Below are 21,893 nucleotides of genomic sequence, written 5' to 3' on the forward strand. Positions count from 1 at the left end.
GAAGTTCAGAAAACTTATGTTTACTCCATGGCCGTAAATTACCATAACTTTGAAATTCGAGCCTTAATTACAAAATTACGTTCACACCGAAATTTCAAATTACAAATCATTCCTCCCGATAGGGATAAAAACAATCTTGAAACATCTTAAAACAAAACCACAAATGTGCTCAACGTCTTCGTCTTATCATCCTTCCATATGTACCAGCAGGGAAAGTATTAAGACCAACATATGGAACCCCAACGTCAAAGTTTGACCTTTTCCATCTGTGAGCGTATCATAATCCCGGTCTCCTATCCTTTTTTGTTTGATCCCCAGCTAGCACCCAGCCAGGAGAAGGTAAAACTAAGATTTTATTCATCATTCGATGAGGAAAACTCAATAAACGATGATAATGTAATTCATCGTGGTCGGGCCAAATTTCACATTCATTCGCATCTGGTGTGCACCAGCCGCGTGTGTATGAGACGAACTTATTTCAAGGATTTTGATAAGAGACGTTCTGGTTGAACGTGAGCTTAACATATGTGGAAGAAAATTTTACGACACGTTCCGAACGAACGGATGCGGAGTGGGTAGATCCAGTGGCACACGTGTCAAAAGAACGGGTTTATGACTGAGATGGGATGGGTTGGTTATAGGATAGCATATCTCAACCGACGCAAAACAAAGTTTTCTTCGAGAATGGAACTTATAACCAACTTTGACAGGGGCACATCATGCGCTGTTATGTGACGGATGTCGACAAAAGTTTTCCAATGACAGCGAATGGCAATCGTTAAACAGGAATATGAATGCTGGTCTGTTGAGCAATTGTTTGCTCATGTGAGGTGCTAGAAACGTCCATCAAATTATGTGCAGCTATATTATCTCTAAATAGTTTATAGATTCACCATTGCATGACTCAATTCATTGCTTTGCATTGATTTCGCTTTCAAAGTTGTTTGGCTTCATCGTAACATTTCATTGCATTTTCAATCGTTTCGTTTTGGATAGTATACAGAAACTTGACAAAACAGGTTGAACCCTGTACAATCCCTAGTACCGTGGAATACAAATGCTTCTACATTTCTACAAAAAGAACCTTGAGTGACCTTCTCTAATCCCCTTTACAGAAACAACAAGAACTCAACAAAAACAAAGAAATCATCGTGTTGGATCACAAGCGATCAAACGCGATCAACATCGCTATGACCAAGTTGCCTCCACCACGTGCTATCAAGGCAGCGATCCTGAAGATGGATTCGACAGTCGTGACACGTGAGGGTATCGAGAAGCTCCTAAACATGCTCCCGAGCGACGAAGAGCGATGTAAGATCCAGGAAGCTCAGATGGTCAATCCAGAACTACCCTTGGGAACTGCTGAGCAGTTCCTGTTGACACTGTCGTCCATCTCGGAACTGGGCGCCCGTCTCAAACTGTGGGCCTTCAAGCTAGACTTTGAGAACATCGAAAAGGAGATAGCCGAACCGCTGATGGATCTTAAGCAAGGTGTTGAACTGCTCAAAGCGAACCTTACGTTCAAGTGCATCTTATCCACGTTGCTGAAGATCGGCATCTTCTTGAACGGGGCCCCAGTCAAAGGTTTCCAAATCGACTACCTTGCGAAAGTTCCCGAGGTTAAGGACACAGTTCACAAGCACTCGCTTCTGCACCATCTGTGCCACATGGTAATGGAAACGCAGGCCAACACAACCGATCTGTACTCGGAGATAGGCCCGATCACCCGTGCATCGAAGGCCGACTTTGGCGAGCTGGCTCACAACATCACCTACCTGGAAACGGAGTGCAAAGCGTCATGGGACAGGCTGAAACTAATCAGCAAACACGACACGGCACCTCACCTGAAGCAGAAGTTGATCGACTTCCTGGCGGATTGTGCCGAACGAATCATCATTCTCAGTATAGTACACCGGAGGGTTCTCAACAGGTATGATCACTGAATCGTTGGTCAATTGTAATACCGACGCTAACAAATGCCTTTCTCAAACTCTTGCACAGGTATCGAAAGTTCCTGCAGTGGTTGGGAGTTCCCCAGCACCGGATAGCCGAATCCCGACCGAACGAGTTCTGTCGGATCGTATCGGAGTTCGCACTAGAATACCGCACCACTCGGGAACGTGTCCAGCAGCAGATCGAAAAGAAGGCCAACCACCGAGAGAGAAACAAGACTAGAGGCAAGTTGATTGTCGACGTAGGCAAATTCAAGGGCACTCAGGAGGACCGGGCAGATGTTGAACTAAGGTCAGTACTCTCACTCTCGTTGTTCCCTAAAGCGATTTCTAACCATAACTCCACCCCGTAGGACTCTCCTCGGAACGCCAACCAAGGGACCCGGTGGCGAAGAAGTCGAGATGAGCGGAACACTCACCTGGAGGCGAAGACGAGGTGACGCCACGGCATCCCCCGTCACCCTCATGAACTCCAGTGCCACCAGTACCCTGAACAGTAGCTACACCGGGAGCCTCCACAACCGGGACGAGAGCTTCACGGACGGGGACGACGAGATACTGGAATCCCTAGTAAAAACGGCAACCAAAGCGGCCACCCCTAGACCCACGCAGCGGGAACGGAAACGTACCCGACAGGCGGATCGAAAGTCGTGTAAGTATCCGCGATCCTAGATGTCGCTAGCTGACCCAGGCTGACCTGTACAGGCAAACAGCGCCCAGCTTCCACTAGTTGGCTTACTCCCGCTTCAATGGTGGTGGTGGTGAACTGAACTGAACCTAACCTGTTTCTGTTGTGTTTTTCCCCTATTTTCCGGAATACGCGACTTTTCTTCTTCTTCTCCTCCAGTTAAGCGATCAAGAACGCGTGAAGGGTTTACGGTGGAACGCAGCGGGCATTCGCCGGTTTAGGCGTGGACATTTAGCTAATCCGCTCATCCCACCCCACACTCTCCATACCTGTACAATTTAAGATGACAATCTATACCGGTGAATAGAAATGTGCTGGTTATTTTGATTTTTGCTAGGTTTTTACTGCCCTCCGTTTCGTTGTGAACGTTTCGACTGACTAACATTTGTATGCCTAACTCTGTGCATTAAGCACATTCCTTGTTGAAACTAATATTCAATGAATGTGATGTCTTTTCTAATTTGTTTGTCATAACATTTAATCGTTACCCATTCTTGAATGGAATCAAAACTAAGATAAGCTTCATGTTAGCCAGACACAAGAGAAATAGCTCTCAAACGTCAAACGTTTTTCTACACTTATCATATAAGGTCATGGATGCTCAAAATGTCATTGCATTCGGTTCATTCAATTCGGAGATATAACAGTTCAAAGTTGACTTCGGATAACTATGCCTTTCAATTGAATCTTTCTAACTGCATTTAGAATAACTAGATTTTTCCCAAATTTGGATCATATATAGACAACTAGTTGGTCAGCTTGGAGTGAATATTTGAGATTTTTTAATGCACTTTTACAGCTAGTTGACCATTTTTTGAAAAGAGAAAATGTGTTACAAAAATAAAAGAAAATTAATTATTACAAAGGATTAACATAGAACCTTACAAATGCACAAAAAAGGACACGAATGGGCAGAGCACAACATATAACATTAATGTGCCCTGTTTTGCAGAAGGATAACACCTTACGATCACAGGATGACGAGCTTTCATATTTGTTCTAGGTCCATCAGTCAACCTAGAGTTTGTGTTTTGAATGGCATTTCGCTTTTAGTTGACAGTCATTGCTGCTGTTTTCATAGCTTGATTTTGTCGAGGAAAACTAATCCTAATCGGGCATCGGGTTTCATCACTAGCGCTTTATAACTTGAAGTTTAGAGATTTACATCTCCAGTACGTAGCCGCTGCCCGAAATGGTGTGAAAGTTGGCAATCAGAATTGGATTGCCTTTCGTTGGCTCCTATTCTATAGAACCCTATAAATGTGTATTTAAACTCGGAGAATATTTACAAGTTAAAGTAGAGCATTTAACACAAATAACGCACGAACATTACATTTATAACACATTTAACAATTAATCTGTCTTATTAATGTTACGAATATTTATACCCGTAACAAATGTTGCCTACCCCGATCATTTTGTTTATGGCAGACAGTTAAACGTTCCATAATAAATACAAAATTTCCCATAAATAATTTGAAAAGTCCCAGTGAAGAAACAGGGGTGTAAGCAGTAATAAATAACAAAAGTTCCATAAACAAATAAGAAAATGCATAAATAAATAAAAAAAATCCATAAATAATTGATTTTTGGGCAATTAAAAACGTCAAAAATGCAATGAATAAATCAACTGTTGCAATAAAAAAAGCCATTTTTCCCACCAAATAACTTCGAATTTTCCATAAATAAATCCGATTTTTCCATAATAAATTAGAAAATTTACAATAAAAAAATATCGAAAAAGCAATAAAAAATACAAAAAATGCAATAAAAAATGACGAAATTACCCATGAAAAACAAATGCAGGAAAGTATGAGACAGTGAAATGCTGAATCGCACTTATATATGACTGAAACAACTGAAAAGTTTGCGTAACTATGATTGCAATTTACCGAGCAATTGCTTGCTGTCCGAACTCGCTATCGCTCGTCGGACCTAGAAAAGGGATAACATCTGTGTTTGCATTATACCGGGCAAATTCTTGGATCTGTGGTTTGCCTAGAACTGAATCGATGCAGTTGCGGTGCATCGAATATCGGAAACTTCGGCGGCCTTCTGCCGCCTCAGTTTCTCAATCCTCTATGCGGCTTCGCCGCATGTTCTATATATATTTTTTTTGGCTCAAAATGCATCTACGTTTATTGCTCGTTTTTTGACATTTATTGATAATTATTTTTTTTATTTATTGCACTTTTTGAATTATTAATTGCTTTTTAGATATTTTTTTATTGTGAATTTTCTAATTTATTATGGAAAAATCGAATTTATTTATGGAAAATTCGAAGTTTTCTGGTGGGAAAATTGGCTTTTTTTATTGCAACAGTTGCATTATTCATTGCATTTTGACGTTTTTAATTGCCCAAAAATCAATTATTTATGGAAACTTTTGATTTATTTATGCATTTTTTATTTGTTTATGGAAATTTTGTTATTTATTACTGCTCACAGCCCTGTTTCTTCACTGGGACTTTTCGAATTATTTATGAAGAATGATCACTTTCTTATGAGTCGTTTATATTTTAGCCTTTTGTTTATCCCCTCAAGGGCGTAGCCAGGTGGATGGCCATGGCCCCCCTGGCTGCTTCAATTATTTTTTTCAAATTTCAGCTAACTCAAGATTATACCTTGACATCTTGAAAAATTAAAGGAATAAACCATTCTAACAATTTAGAATTTTATTCATAATCATCAAACTTTATTTTTCCCAAAAACCACAAGAAATTTCGTCAAGTTCTTTATAAACACGCTTCAATAAGATTTATAGAAAATTATAAAATTACAACTAAAGGCTAAGATCAAAGTGTATAAAATTACAAGCTTGGTTGAATGGTTAAAATTTGTGATATTTTTTTTATGGAACTCAAAACAACATGCCAAATTTTCCGAATATGCCGCAACTGGTTACGGTAGGGAAAAAAAAGGATTTTCTAGCACCATATGCTGCTGCAGAGTGTAAAAACTCAAAATTTATGAATTTTCAATAGCATTAAAATCAAACAAACGTCATGCTAACAGCAAAAAATCTGGGATTTCATACAGAATTCCTCCAGGGACATCTTCTGAAATTGTTCCAGGTATTTCTTCGAGAATTTTTCCAGGAATTCCTTCACGAATTGCTCAAGGGACTTCTCTAGGAATTTTTCTTCCTTGAATACCTCCACGGATGTCTTGCGGGGTTCCTACAATAAGTGTTCAAGGGATTGTTCCGAGAAATGCTTCAGGAACTTCTCACAGGTTTTTTTTTAGAAATATTTACAGATACTTCTGCAAGGATGCATTAAACAATACTTACAGGAATTTTCCAAGAGTTTTCAGCAGTGGCTTCATCATGAACTCCTGCAGAGATTCCTTCAAGATTTTTTTTTTCGAATTTCACCACACATTCCTTCGGGAATTTCTCATGGAATATCTTCAGAGATCCCTTCAGTGATTATTGCTTTTTTTTTCGAGGATTTCTTCAGAATTTTCCCAGGGATTCCTAAAGAAATTTTACCATAGATCGTTTAAGGTATTTCTGCAGCTATTCCTTCAGAGATTTTTTTTAGGGATTTCTGCATATATTCAGGAATTCCGATAATTCCATCTGGCAACACACGTATCATATAACAGTTATGGCAGCGCTTACTCCCCTACTCTAGCTTTGTGTTTAATCAACGTCAAATTAACTTCTATACAACCAAAACATGCGCTGTCGTAACTCTTATCTAACATGTGTGTTGCTTGGAGAGTGTTTCAGGAGGAATTTCTTCCAGAAACTCTTTCAGAAATTTTTATCAGAGATAATTCAAAAGACATAATCTGGAAATTGTTTCATAACTTTGTACGAAAATGCTTCAGGAGTCCATCTAAGGGTTCCTTCAATAATTCGTCCAGAAATTACTGCAGAAGTGGATTCAATCATTTTTCCCCCAGGAATTTCCTACATAAATTCTCTACTGGGATTACCTAAGAATTCCTCATGGGATTGCTTCCGGGATTCCTCCTGGGGGTTCTTCGGATATTTTTCCAAGAATTCCTGCTTGGATTCCCTTGGGATTTCTTCCGGGGATTCACTGGATATTTTTTTCTCAGAATCCTTCAGGAACAACTGCAGAGATTATTTGGAAAATTCCTCCCAAGAGTCTTCTTGAAACTCCTACTGGACTTCCTTCTGAAATACATTCAGGAATTCCTTCAGGAATTGTTAAGGAATTCCCTTAGGAACACCTCTTGAGATTGCTTTCAGGATTCATCGTAGGTATTCTTCAGGAATTCATTCAGGAACTGCTAGAGGGATTCCTCTAAAAGTTTTCCTCGACTTTTCTTAAAATTCCTTCAAGATTTTTCCAAGAATTCCTTCTGCGTTTTCTCCAGTACTTCCTCCGGGGATTTCTTCAAAAACTTCTCCTGGGATACCTCCTGGAATTTCTGCAGGGATTCCTCTGAGAAATCCAAAACATCCTCCAGAGATAATTAAGGAATTTATCCAGGAATTCTTCTAGGAATTCTTCTAATCAATCCTCCTGTACTTCTTCTAGAGATGTCTTCAGACATTCCTCCAAGAACTCCTTCAGGGATTTCTCCAAGGGTTCCTCCAGGAATTCCTACAGGAGTTTGTCCAACGATGCCTCCTCAAATGCATCCAGTAATTCCTTCAAGGATTCCTCCAGAAATTGCTTCAGAAATTCCGCCACAGATACTTTTGTCAGGAATTCCCCCAGGATTTTCTCCTAGAATATATCCAGGAATTCTTCCAAGGACTCCTCCAAAAATTCTACTAGGGAATCCACAATACCTCCAGGGATTTCTTCAGAAATTTATTCAGGAGTTTCTCCAGGAATTCTTACGTAGATTGCAATTCTCCAGGGATTCCCCCAGGAATTTCTTCAGGAAAATTCAGAAAATCTTCCAGATGTTCAGAAATTCCAGGAATTACTCCAAGAGTTCCTTCTAAGGATTTCTCCAGGAATTCCTCTAGTGGTTCCTCCAGGAATGCTTGCATTTATTGCGCCAGGAATTGCTCCAGGGATTTGTCCAGATATTTCTCTAGATATATTATAACCTCCAGGGATTACTCCAGGTATTTCTTTTGGAATTCTTCTTGAAATTCCTCCCGGAATTTCTCCAGGATTTCCTCTAGAGATCTCTCCAGGACTTCTTTCAGCAATTCCTCAAGGAAATCTTTCAGAAATTCCTCCATAAATTCTGCCAGGAAATCCTCTAGGCATTTCTTCAGGCATTTTTCCAGGAATTCCTTCAGGAGTTCATCTGGTGATTCCGCCAGGCTTTCCTTCAGAAATTCCGCCAGAGATTCTTCCAGGGATTGTGCCAGAGACTTTTACAGGGATTCTCCCGGGAACTTATCAAATAATTTCTCCAGGGGTTTCTCCAGTTATTCTTCCAGAGATTCCTCCATGAATTGCTTCCCAGTCAACACACGATCGCATATGATGTTGGATAGGATGCAAAAGTGAAAGCGATATACGCACACTTTACACGCGATTAAATGGAAGCAGGTACGTATATGGCCTCCACTTTAGCATCCTATTCAACATCATATAAGACTTTGTGTTAGCTGGGTTCACGGATTCCTCCAGGAATTTCAACAGTAACTCTACCATCAAGTTCTCCTATAATGTATCCAAGTGTTCCTCTAGGGATTTCTGCAGGCATTCCACTAGGAAATCCTTCAGGAATTCTTCCAGGGATTTTTCTGGTTTTTTTTGCAGGGATTCCTCCAAGAATTCGTCTGCTGGAATTCCTCCAGGGACTCCTGTGCGTTTTTCAGGAATTCCTGCAGAGATGCCGCCAGGAATTACTCCTGACATTTGTCCAGATATTTCTCAAAGGTTTTCTCCAGGCATTCCTTCAGGAATTCCTCCAGGGATTCCTCCCGAAATTCCTCCATGACTTCCTCCAAGGATTTCTCCAGGCATTTCTCCAGGAATTCATTCAAAAATTCCTCCAGGGATTCCTCCAGGAACTCCTCCAGGGATTTTTTACAAGAACTCTTCTATAGATTTTTACGGGAATTCTTCCTGAGATTATTCTAGGACTTGCTCTAGTGATTCGTTCAGGAATTCCTCTCGGGATCTCCTTAAAAAAATATTCAGGGATTTGTTCAGTAATTGCAAAATTCTTTCCGTCATCATCCAAGAGTTTATTTACGGATGCCACCATTACTACCTGAAAACTTTTCAAAATTACTTCAAGGATTTCCAGGGGAATTTTTCAAGCGTTGGAATTCTTTAAAGCTAATTTCTGAGGAATGCATACAGGAGCCTGGAAAATCTTGAAGAAGTCATCCAGGAATTATTTCACAATTTTCTTCAAGAAACCTTTATAAGTTCATCCACAGATTTGTTCAGAAAACCATCCACGAACTCCTTCAAGAATAGCTCCTGCGAAAGGAATCCTTTAAAAATTCGTCTTTCGATTCTTTCAGGAATATATCTTGAGATTCTTTTTCTCAAGAAGTTATTCTTGGATTTCTTCATGAACTCCTCCAGAGATTCTTCTAGGATTTTTTTCAGAGATGACTTCAGGGCGTTTCGTTAGAATGTCTTTTAGGGATTGTTCCAAAAAATATCAAGGGATTTCTTCAAAAATTCCCCTGAAATGTTTCAAGGTTTCTGTTGACTCACCGGTCAACTATCAAGAGTAGTGAAAGGAGGGCACGAGATTCCGATTTCCTAATATTTATTAGGCACATTAAAAAATTCCTGAAATTCAACCTCATTAGTCACAATTCAATTGGGGCCACACTCAACTTACGTTTAGTTCTTTCGTGCTCTAATTCCTCCTATCTTCGTCCCTTTATGGTGTATGGTTCCAAACTTCTAGCGGCAAATCTGTTTCTACTGCATGTAGATAAAATAGGGTCTTAATTCAACTATGATTATCTGATCAAACTTACGATAATATGTTTCTATAAACGATCTCCAACGCAGTTTAGTTACGGTTAGCGAATATGCCGAAGTCTAGTACAGCTTATCTTTAAAGAAATTCATTTATTGTTAAATATGATAACTTGAAGTGTTAGCTGTTAGATTACCTCGTTTCACTAATTACTTGCAAAACAATTATAACTATAACGAGTAACTGCAAAAATTCTATAATAACAATTCGAGAACCACACCGCAATTTTGCCTAATCATTCTCCTGACCATCTCATGTTTGACGTCCCAGCATTTGACAAGTTGCTCTGTCATATTGAGTGTTCTACCTACATCTATCGAGTTCTGTCGGGATCATGGTACCTCAATGAAGATCGTCCTGATAAGACGCGTCGACCGAGGGGTCGCAACACTCCCCCCAGGTACGCCAGGGTCCTGGTTTACCAGTTCTTCGCGGCGAACATCCAGTACGGGGCGATCTTCGTTGCGGGTCGCTCGTATATTCCAGTCACAGTTTGTACCGTGGCTGATCTCACTTGTCCGTCCTTTGCACGATTGACAGAAATCACCCTACCTTTAGGCCAGCAATTTCTGGGAAGATCTGGGTCGACGACTAGTACGATGTCGTTCACTTCTATAGGTTTGACGTTAGAGTACCATTTCGTGCGTTTAGTCAGCTCTGGCATATAATCACGAATCCAACGTTTCCAAAATAAATCCGCTTCTCTTTGTGACGCACGCCAAGATCGTCGCAAAACTAAGGCCCTATCGTCCAAACGTGTAGCGGGTTTAAGTCCACTAGATGAACCCAGAATGAAATGATTCGGTGTTAACACCGGAGCTTCAGGATCGTCTACCGGAACATGAGTTAATGGACGTGAGTTTACAAGGTTTTCAATTTCAGCTAGGGTATTCCGCAGGACTTCATCCGTCGGATGTCGTGTTGGAAGCATTGCTTGTAGGTTGACCTTGACCGTCTGGACGAGGCGCTCCCACGCACCGCCCATGTGCGGGGAAGCGGGTGGAAGGAATGTCCATTGAGTGTTGTGGCTGACAATTTCCTGAATCACCTTCTGTTGATCCATCTCTCTCAGTGATTCGCTCAGTTCTTTACTGGTCGCAATAAAATTAGTTCCTCGATCACTGTATATTTGTATTGGAACCCCCCGCCTTGCCATAAACGTCCGCAATGCCATAATGCAAGAATCTGCACTTAACGAATGAGCAACTTCTAAATGCACCGCCCTAATGGTCAAACAGGTTATTAGGACTCCCCAACGTTTCTCGTTCCTACGCCCCACCGCCACAGTCATTGGTCCAAAATAATCGACCCCGACAAACGAAAAAGGTCTGGTGTAAACAGCCAATCTGGCACTTGGAAGATCTGCCATAGGAGGAGGCTTGGGTACTACTCGTTGGTTCTTACACGTTTGACATTCTGCTTTTACTTTTCCCAGCAATCTTCGTAATTTTGGAATTCGAAATACTTGCCGCAGCTCGTTCAAAACAGTCTCCTGATTGCGGTGATGATATCGCTGGTGGTAGTCCTGTACGATGAGCTTCGATAGATAATGGTCCTTGGGAAGTATCACGGGATTCATGGCATCGGTGCTAGCATATTCACATGCGCTGATGCGGCCATGCATTCGCATTACTTGCATTCCGTCCAAAAATGGATTCATGGTGAAAACTGGACTTGATTTTGGTATCTCTTTGTGTGTTTCTGGGTTGGATAGAACACCAACTTCTTCTGCGAATGACGTACTTTGAGCTTGGCGGTAAAGTACAGCTGCAGCATGCACGAGTTCGTCTTTTGAAAATGGTCCTGTAAGGCGCTCGTCACCTGCTGTTTTTCGTCGGATATTGGTGATGAATCTGATTGCTGTCGCTGCTGTGCGTAATAAGCGATTCCAACCCGAAACTTTTTCTACTTGGAACAGCGGCTGTGGGACTGCCCTATGATAAAGAAGATTTGCACGGAGCTCTTCCTTGGTTGTATTGGAGCTGAAAGGTTCACACGGCCATGTATCTGTTGATTGCCATAAGAATTCAGGCCCCCTGAACCACCGGCTATGGCAGCTAATATCTAGGGCTCGTTTCAGCTTGGTTGCTTCATCAGCTACATTGTCTTTAGTACTAACCTGTAGGAGTCAGTCAAACTATAAATAACAACACTTTAATGCTTAAACTCTTTCATCTTTCTTTTTTTTTTATTATTTCTTTTCTTTTTTCATCACTTCCCTTCACCAAACACAAACACGTCGTCACACAACAAAATCCGTTTTGAAACTGCTCGAAGTACATCCAGTCCACCGCCGCCGGCACGACACGCGTCGCGCTCTCTCTCTCTTTTCGTTTACCGGTTTCTCTCGCTGGTATCGCTTGCTGCGAGATCTTCGTGCGTATCATTGTTGCTGAATCCTCCTACCCACTCATTCAGTTCTTCAAGTTAACACTGATACAAATCATCGGTTTGATTCCTAATTATATTCATTTATTCTAATACTCATTCCTACATCCTCCTCCTCTTCTACTCTGTTCATTTTCAATTAAATAACAATAAATGCTCATACAATAAGGGGTATTTATATTTTCTCATGACAAAAACAAAATCCTAATTATCTCACTTGATGAAACATGGAAAAACCTGTAAAAAATAAATTAATTATAATAAAAAGAAAATATGAGTAATTTGTGTTAAATTTGAAACATACTTACAAACCAAGTCTGAGAAATGAATACCTATGAGCTTTCCAGGCTCTATAGTATTCAAAAATTCATATTTGAAGTACAAATGTAATACAATGCTATAGTTAACACTTGTGCCCTTGCCACTTGTGGATGTAATGAGATTCATCTTACGCCTTCTTTCAGGTATATCTTGTGCCATATTTCAAACAAATCTTGAGTCATCTTCCAGTCATATCTCCAATATTTCATTGTTCTTTTCGATATTTCTTGCCACCGATCTCAAAACTTTCTTAGATTGAGATATCCAAGCTCAACGTTTCCAATAAAGCATCAACTCCAATTGATGCTTCCATTGTTTCATTCAGTAGTCCTTGCCACAAATTTATTCATTCACAATCTCCGATATCAATACTTTCTTGGATTGGGGTTTTTAAGGAAGGCGGTTGGCCACCTTCCAGGCATATCTACTGTCGTCTTTTAGACACATCTCATGCCATCCTTCAGGCATATCTAGTGCCATCTTTCAGGCACATCTAGTGTCGTCTTTCAGACACATCTTATGCCATCTTTCAGGCATATATTGAGTGATCTTTCAGACACATCTTATGCCATCTTTCAGGCATATCTAGAGCTACCTTTCAGACATATCTAGTGCCATCTTTCAGGCATATCCATCGCCGTCTTTCAGACACATCTCATACCATCTTTCAGGCATATCTAGAGCCATCTTTCAGACAGATCTAGTGTCACCTTACAGACACATCTCATGCCATCTTTCAGGCATATCTAGAGCCATCTTTCAGACAGATCTAGTGTCACCTTACAGACACATCTCATGCCATCTTTCAGGCATATCTAGTGCTATCTTTCAGACACATCTCATGCCATCATTCTGGCACATCTAGTGCCATCTTTCAGATACATCTCATGCCATGTCACCTTACAGACACATCTCATGCCATCTTTAAGGCAAATCTAGTGCCATCATTCATACACATCTAGTCTCATCTTTCAGACACATCTAGTCTCATCTTTCAGACACATCTCATGCCATCTTCCAGGCATATCCAGTAACATCTTTCAGATGAATCTCATGCCATCTTTCAGGCATATCTAGTGCCATCTCTCAAACACATCTCATGCCATCTTTCAGGCATATCTAGTGCCATCTTTCAGACACATCTGGTGTCATCTTTCGAACACATCTCATACCATCTTTTAGACATATCTAGTGTCATCTTTCAGACACATCTGGTTTTATCTTTCAGATTATCTCATACCATCTTTCAGACATATCTAGTGCCATCTTTCAGACACATCTGGTGTAATCTTTCAGACATATCTCATGCCATCTTTCAGACACATCTCATGCCACCTTTCAGGCATATCTAGTGCCATCTTTCAGGCACATCTGGTGTCATCTTTCAGGCACATCTCATGTCATCTTTCAGGCATATCTAGTTCCATCTTTCAGACACATCTGGTGTCATCTTTCAGACACATCTCATACCATCTTTCAGACATAACTAGTACCATCTTTCAGACACATCTCATGCCATCTTTCAGGCATATCTAGTGCCATATTTCAGACACATCTGGTGTCATCTTTCAGACACATCTCATGCCATCTTTCAGGCATATCTAGTACAATCTTTCAGACACATCTGGTGTCATCTTTCAGACACATCTCATGCCATCTTTCAGGAATTTCTAGTGTCATCTTTAAGACACAACTGGTGTCATCTTTCAGACACATCTCACGCCATCTTTCAGGCATTTCTAGTGCCATCTTTAAGACACATCTGGTGTAATCTTTCAGACACATCTCACGCCATCTTTCAGGCATTTCTAGTGCCATCTTTCAGACACATCTCATGCCATCTTCCAGATACATCTCATGCCATCTTTCAGACACATCTCACGCAATCTTTCAGGCACTTCTAGTGCCATCTTTCAGACACATCTGGTGTCATCTTTCAGACACATCTCATGCCATCTTTCAGGAATTTCTATTGCCATCTTTCAGACACATCTCATGCCATCTTTCAGGCATATCTAGTGCCATCTTTCAGACACATCTGGTGTCATCTTTCAGACACATCTCACGCCATCTTTCAGGCATATCTAGTGCCATCTTTCAGACACATCTGGTGTCATCTTTCAGACACATCTCATGCCATCTTTCAGGCATATCTAGTGCCATCTTTCAGACACATCTGGTGTCATCTTCCAGACACATCTCACGCCATCTTTCAGGCATTTCTAGTGCCATCTTTCAGACACATCTCATGCCATCTTTCAGGCATATCTAGTGCCATCTTTCAGACACATCTGGTGTCATCTTTCAGACACATCTCATGCCATCTTTCAGGCATATCTAGTGCCATCTTTCAGACACATCTGGTGTCATCTTTCAGACACATCTCACGCCATCTTTCAGGCATATCTAGTGCCATCTTTCAGACACATCTCATGCCATCTTTCAGGCATATCTAGTGCCATCTTTCAGACACATCTGGTGTCATCTTTCAGACACATCTCATGCCATCTTTCAGGCATATCTAGTGCCATCTTTCAGACACATCTGGTGTCATCTTTCAGACACATCTCATGCCATCTTTCAGGCATTTCTAGTGCCATCTTTCAGACACATCTCATGCCATCTTTCAGGCATATCTAGTGCCATCTTTCAGACACATCTGGTGTCATCTTTCAGACACATCTCATGCCATCTTTCAGGCATATCTAGTGCCATCTTTCAGACACATTTGGTGTCATCTTTCAGACACATCTCACGCCATCTTTCAGGCATTTCTAGTGCCATCTTTCAGACACATCTCATGCCATCTTTCAGGCATATCTAGTGCCATCTTTCAGACACATCTAATGCCATCTTTCAGACACATCTCACGCCATCTTTCAGGCATTTCTAGTGCCATCTTTCAGACACATCTCATGCCATCTTTCAGGCATATCTAGTGCCATCTTTCAGACACATCTGGTGTCATCTTTCAGACACATCTCATGCCATCTTTCAGGCATATCTAGTGCCATCTTTCAGACACATCTGGTGTCATCTTTCAGATACATCTCATACCATCTTTCAGGCATATATTGTGCCATCTTTCAGACACATTTCCAATATTTTATTGTTCTATCCAATATTTCATGCTATCGATTTGTTCATGTACAATCACCGATCTCAAAACTTTTTTGGATTGAGCTCAATGTTTCCAATAAAGCATCAAAACCAGAAAATATTCCATTGTTCCATTCAGTATTCCTTGTCACAGATTTATTCATTTACAATCTCCGATCTCAAGACTCTCTTGGATTGAGGTTTTCAAGCTCAATGTTTCCAAAAAAGTATCAAAACCAGAAAACATTCCATTGTTCCATTCAGTATTCCTTGCCAAAGATTCATTAATTTACAATCTCCGATCTCATGACTCTTTTGGATTGAGGTTTTCAAGCTCAATGTTTCCAATGAGGCATAAAAACCAGAAAATATTCCATTGTTCCATTCAGTATTCCTTGCCACAGATTTATTCATTTACAATCTCTGATCTCAAGACTCTCTCGGAATGAGGTTTTCAAGCTCAATGTTTCCAATAAAGTATCAAAACCAGAAAGTATTTCATGTTCCATTTAGTATTCCTTGTCACAGATTTATTCATTTACAATCTCCGATCTCAAGACTCTCTTGGATTGAGGTTTTCAAGCTCAATGTTTCCAATAAAGCATAAAAACCAGAAAATATTCCATTGTTCCATTCAGTATTCCTTGCCACAGATTTATTCATTTACAATCTCTGATCTCAAGACTCTCTCGGATTGAGGTTTTAAAGCTCAATGTTTCCAATAAAGTATCAAAACCAGAAAATATTTCATGTTCCATTCAGCATTCCTTGCAAAAGATTCATTAATTTACAATCTCCGATCTCAAAACTCTCTTGGATTGAGGTTTTCAAGCTCAATATTTCCAATAAAGTGTCAAAACCAGAAAATATGTCTTATTCCATTCAGTATTCCTTGCCACAGATTTATTCATTTACAATCGCTGATCTCAACACTCTCTTGGATTGAGGTTTTCAAGCACAATGTTTCCAATAAAGTATCAAAACCAGAAAATATTTCATGTTCCATTCAGTATTTCTTGCAAAAGATTCATTAATTTACAATCTCCGATCTCATGACTCTTTTGGATTGAGGTTTTCAAGCTCAATGTTTCCAATGAGGCAAAAAATCCAGAAAATATTCCATTGTTCCATTCAGTATTCCTTGCCACAGATTTATTCATTTACAATCTCTGATCTCAAGACTCTCTCGGATTGAGGTTTTCAAGCTCAATGTTTCCAATAAAGTATCAAAACCAGAAAGTATTTCATGTTCCATTTAGTATTCCTTGTCACAGATTTATTCATTTACAATCTCCGATCTCAAGACTCTCTTGGATTGAGGTTTTCAAGCTCAATGTTTCCAATAAAGTATCAAAACCAGAAATATTTCATATGCCATTCAGTATTCCTTGCCACAGATTTATTCATTTACAATCTCTGATCTGAAGATTCTCTTGGATTGAGGTTTTCAAGCTCAATGTTTCCAATGAAGCATAAAAACCAGAAAATATTCCATTGTTCCATTCAGTATTCCTTGTCACAGATTTATTCATTTACAATGTCCGATCTCAAGATTCTCTTGGATTGAGGTTTTCAAGCTCAGTGTTTCCAAAAAAGTATCAAAACCAGAAAACATTCCATTTTTCCATTCAGTATTCCTTGCCAAAGATTAATTAATTTAAAATTTCCGATCTCAAGACTCTTTTGGATTGAGGTTTTCAGGCTCAAAGTTTCCAATAAAGTATCAAAACCAGAAAATATTTCATATTCCATTCAGTATTCCTTGCCACAGATTTATTCATTTACAATCTCTGATCTGAAGATTCTCTTGGATTGAGGTTTTCAAGCTCAATGTTTCCAATGAAGCATAAAAACCAGAAAATATTCCATTGTTCCATTCAGTATTCCTTGTCACAGATTTATTCATTTACAATGTCCGATCTCAAGATTCTCTTGGATTGAGGTTTTCAAGCTCAGTGTTCCAAAAAAGTATCAAAACCAGAAAACATTCCATTTTTCCATTCAGTATTCCTTGCCAAAGATTAATTAATTTAAAATTTCCGATCTCAAGACTCTTTTGGATTGAGGTTTTCAGGCTCAAAGTTTCCAATAAAGTATCAAAACCAGAAAATATTTCATATTCCATTCAGTATTCCTTGCCACAGATTTATTCATTTACAATCTCTGATCTGAAGACTCTCTTGGATTGAGGTTTTCAAGCTCAATGTTTCCAATGAAGCATAAATACCAGAAAATATTCCATTGTTCCATTCAGTATTCCTTGTCACAGATTTATTCATTTACAATGTCCGATCTCAAGATTCTCTTGGATTGAGGTTTCAAGCTCAGTGTTTCCAAAAAAAGTATCAAAACCAGAAAACATTCCATTGTTCCATTCAGTACTCCTTGCCAAAGATTAATTAATTTACAATCGCCGATCTCAAGACTCTCTTGGATTGAGGTTTTCAGGCTCAAAGTTTCCAATAAAGTATCAAAACCAGAAAATATTTCATGTTCCATTCAGTATTCCTTGCAAAAGATTCATTTATTTACAATCTCCGATCTCAAAACTCTCTTGGATTGAGGTTTTCAAGCTCAATGTTTCCAATAAAGTATCAAAACCAGAAAATATTTCATGTTCCATTCAGTATTCCTTGCCAAAGATTCATTAATTTACAATCTCCGATCTCAAGACTCTCTTGGATTGAGGTTTTCAAGCTCAATGTTTTTAATGAGGCATAAAAACCAGAAATATTCAATTGTTCCATTCAGTATTCCTTGCCACAGATTTATTCATTTACAATCTCCGATCTCGAGACTCTCTTGGATTTAGGTTTTCAAGCTCAATGTTTCCAATAAAGTATCAAAACCAGAAAATATTTCATGTTCCATTCAGTATTCCTTGCAAAAGATTCATTAATTTACAATCTCCGATCTCAAAACTCTCTTGGATTGAGGTTTTCAAGCTCAATGTTTCCAATAAAGTATCAAAACCAGAAAATATTTCATATTTCATTCAGTATTCCTTGCCAAAGATTCATTAATTTACAATCTCCGATCTCAAGACTCTTTTGGATTGAGGTTTTCAAGCTCAATGTTTCCAATGAGGCATAAAAACCAGAAAATATTCCATTGTTCCATTCAGTATTCCTTGCCACAGATTTATTCATTTACAATCTCCGATCTCAAGACTCTCTTGGATTGAGGTTTTCAAGCTCAATGTTTCCAATACAGTATCAAAACCAGAAAATATTTCATGTTCCATTCAGTATTCCTTGCAAAAGATTCGTTAATTTTCAATCTCCGATCTCAAAACTCTCTTGGATTGAGGTTTTCAAGCTCAATGTTTCCAATAAAGTATCAAAACCAGAAAATATTTCATATTCCATTTAGTATTCCTTGTCACAGATTTATTCATTTACAATCTCTGATCTCAAGATTCTCTTGGATTGAGGTTTTCAAGCTCAGTGTTTCCAAAAAAAAGTATCAAAGCCAGAAAACATTCCATTGTTCCATTCAGTATTCCTTGCCAAAGATTCATTAATTTACAATCTCCGATCTCAAGACTCTCTTGGATTGAGGTTTTCAAGCTCAATGTTTCCAATAAAGTATCAAAACCAGAAAATATTTCATATTCCATTTAGTATTCCTTGTCACAGATTCATTCATTTACAATCTCTGATCTCAAGACTCGCTTGGATTGAGGTTTTCAAGCTCAATGTTTCCAATACAGTATCAAAACCAGAAAATATTTCATGTTCCATTCAGTATTCCTTGCAAAAGATTCGTTAATTTTCAATCTCCGATCTCAAAACTCTCTTGGATTGAGGTTTTCAAGCTCAATGTTTCCAATAAAGTATCAAAACCAGAAAATATTTCATATTCCATTTAGTATTCCTTGTCACAGATTTATTCATTTACAATCTCTGATCTCAAGACTCGCTTGGATTGAGGTTTTCAAGCTCAATGTTTCCAATACAGTATCAAAACCAGAAAATATTTCATATTCCATTCAGTATTCCTTGCCACAGATTTATTCATTTACAATCTCCGATCTCAAGACTCTCTTGGATTGAGGTTTTCAAGCTCAATGTTTCCAATACAGTATCAAAACCAAAAAATATTTCATGTTCCATTCAGTATTCCTTGCAAAAGATTCGTTAATTTTCAATCTCCGATCTCAAAACTCTCTTGGATTGAGGTTTTCAAGCTCAATGTTTCCAATAAAGTATCAAAACCAGAAAATATTTCATATTTCATTCAGTATTCCTTACTACAGATATATTCATTTACAATGTCCGATCTCAAGATTCTCTTGGATTGAGGTTTTCAAGCTCAGTGTTTCCAAAAAAAGTATCAAAGCCAGAAAACATTCCATTGTTCCATTCAGTATTCCTTGCCAAAGATTCATTAATTTACAATCTCCGATCTCAAGACTCTCTTGGATTGAGGTTTTCAAGCTCAATGTTTCCAATAAAGTATCAAAACCAGAAAATATTTCATATTCCATTTAGTATTCCTTGTCACAGATTCATTCATTTACAATCTCTGATCTCAAGACTCGCTTGGATTGAGGTTTTCAAGCTCAATGTTTCCAATACAGTATCAAAACCAGAAAATATTTCATGTTCCATTCAGTATTCCTTGCAAAAGATTCGTTAATTTTCAATCTCCGATCTCAAAACTCTCTTGGATTGAGGTTTTCAAGCTCAATGTTTCCAATAAAGTATCAAAACCAGAAAATATTTCATATTCCATTTAGTATTCCTTGTCACAGATTTATTCATTTACAATCTCTGATCTCAAGACTCGCTTGGATTGAGGTTTTCAAGCTCAATGTTTCCAAGAAGCTTCAAAACCAGAAATATTGCTTGATTGATTGATTTGTCTTTATTAAAAAAAAAGTCTCACGAAACCTACTGCAAGCCTATCCATATACGTGAGAGCAAAAGATGTTAACAAAGTTCTTACAGATAGATTAACACGGGAAATCTGAACACAAACCACTACCGTACAGGAATTTGGATTGGTTAATATCTATCATGTCACAATTATTCCTACACTCCTTTTCGATTCATCGTGTTAGGACGCTCTCTCCTTTTAAATTTTCATACATTAAAATCGGCTCGTAAAATAGATTTTGTCATTTCGGTTCGATCACTGCGGAAGTAGCGTTCACAAAACAGAGCCGTTTCAAGAAAACATTGCGTTTGCGTGGCCGAAATTCTTTGAAAAAGCTAAATAATAAAAACAAACAAAATCAAGGCATCTTCAAAAATGTGCAACTTGTACACCCCTACGCCCGGTGGTTGTCTCTTTTGCATCGCCACCAACGCAAGCTGTCATAGATGCTCCACCGCCATCAAAGTGCAAAACATTTCCGCTCCACAACCACTTAAAAAGGCTTCGTTTCACATCTAATCCACTACCGTAACACCTACCTGTTTGCGCCATTGTAGGAGTCAGTCAAACTATAAATAACAACACTTTAATGCTTAAACTCTTTCATCTTTCTTTTTTTTTTTATTATTTCTTTTCTTTTTTCATCACTTCCCTTCACCAAACACAAACACGTCGTCACACAACAAAATCCGTTTTGAAACTGCTCGAAGTACATCCAGTCCACCGCCGCCGGCACGACACGCGTCGCGCTCTCTCTCTCTTTTCGTTTACCGGTTTCTCTCGCTGGTATCGCTTGCTGCGAGATCTTCGTGCGTATCATTGTTGCTGAATCCTCCTACCCACTCATTCAGTTCTTCAAGTTAACACTGATACAAATCATCGGTTTGATTCCTAATTATATTCATTTATTCTAATACTCATTCCTACATAACCCACTTCCAGTCGTCGATAGCCGTCGTATCCAATATTTCGCTCACTCGCCAGGCCACGTATGGCGTATATTGGCGGTGGTCTGAGCGCAACCAACAAAGGACGTCTCGCGCATCGGTCCAAAAAAATCTCTCGCTGATATCGAAAGACAGTGCCTCAGAAATTGTGTTGGCGAGCCTGGTGCCAAGAACTGCGCTCTGTAGCTCCAGTCTTGGGATAGAGATGAATTTCAAGGGTGCTACTCGTGATTTAGCACCGGCGATCGCGCACTCCGCCGTACTACCTTGTTGAAATCGAAGGTATACAACCGCCGCGTATCCTAACTCGCTAGCATCTACAAATGTATGTAGCTGAATCTTCGTATCGGAACTGATTGTTGTCAAGGCACGGTAACAACGGGGAATGCTGATATCTTGTAGTTTTGGAATAATGCGCAACCATTGCTTCCATTTGGTATGCAGACTGTCTGGTATTTGATCATCCCAATCTATGCCGGAACGCCAAATCTCCTGGAAAAGTATTTTGAGGAACACAAGTACGCTGGAGAGTAGGCCCAAAGGATCAAAAACGGACATAAGCGTCCGCAGAACCTGCCGTTTGGTTGGCTTTTGTTCTCCACTCAAAAGTTCATAATCGTACTTTGGCGAAAGTTTGTAGGTGAAACTGTCTGTGACCGTGCACCACCACATGCCGAGGACTTTTTCCACAGTAGATTCCGATCCAACGTGAAGACTTTT

At 39.3% G+C, this 21,893-nt stretch overlaps 1 protein-coding gene across 8 annotated transcripts in view; it reads left to right on the top strand.

The window, feature by feature from the left end:
• LOC115263279 (serine-rich adhesin for platelets) overlaps positions 1-21,893 on the top strand; it is a 552,542-nt gene that overhangs the window by 519,207 nt on the left and 11,442 nt on the right. For 5 of the 8 annotated variants that reach the window (XM_062852797.1, XM_062852795.1, XM_062852796.1 and 2 more), the window contains 3 exons: positions 1,114-1,930; positions 2,002-2,244; positions 2,306-2,604. In XM_062852797.1, coding sequence (XP_062708781.1) covers positions 1,114-1,930; positions 2,002-2,244; positions 2,306-2,604 — 1,359 coding nt within the window. Of the gene's footprint in view, positions 1-1,113; positions 1,931-2,001; positions 2,245-2,305; positions 2,605-2,799; positions 2,940-21,893 lie in introns of all 8 variants that reach the window. The other 3 variants (XM_062852798.1, XM_062852800.1, XR_009997896.1) reach the window with 2 other exon arrangements.

The sequence above is a fragment of the Aedes albopictus genome, chromosome 2 (assembly GCF_035046485.1).
Source record: "Aedes albopictus strain Foshan chromosome 2, AalbF5, whole genome shotgun sequence".
In the NCBI taxonomy this organism is placed as follows: Eukaryota; Metazoa; Arthropoda; class Insecta; order Diptera; family Culicidae; genus Aedes; species Aedes albopictus.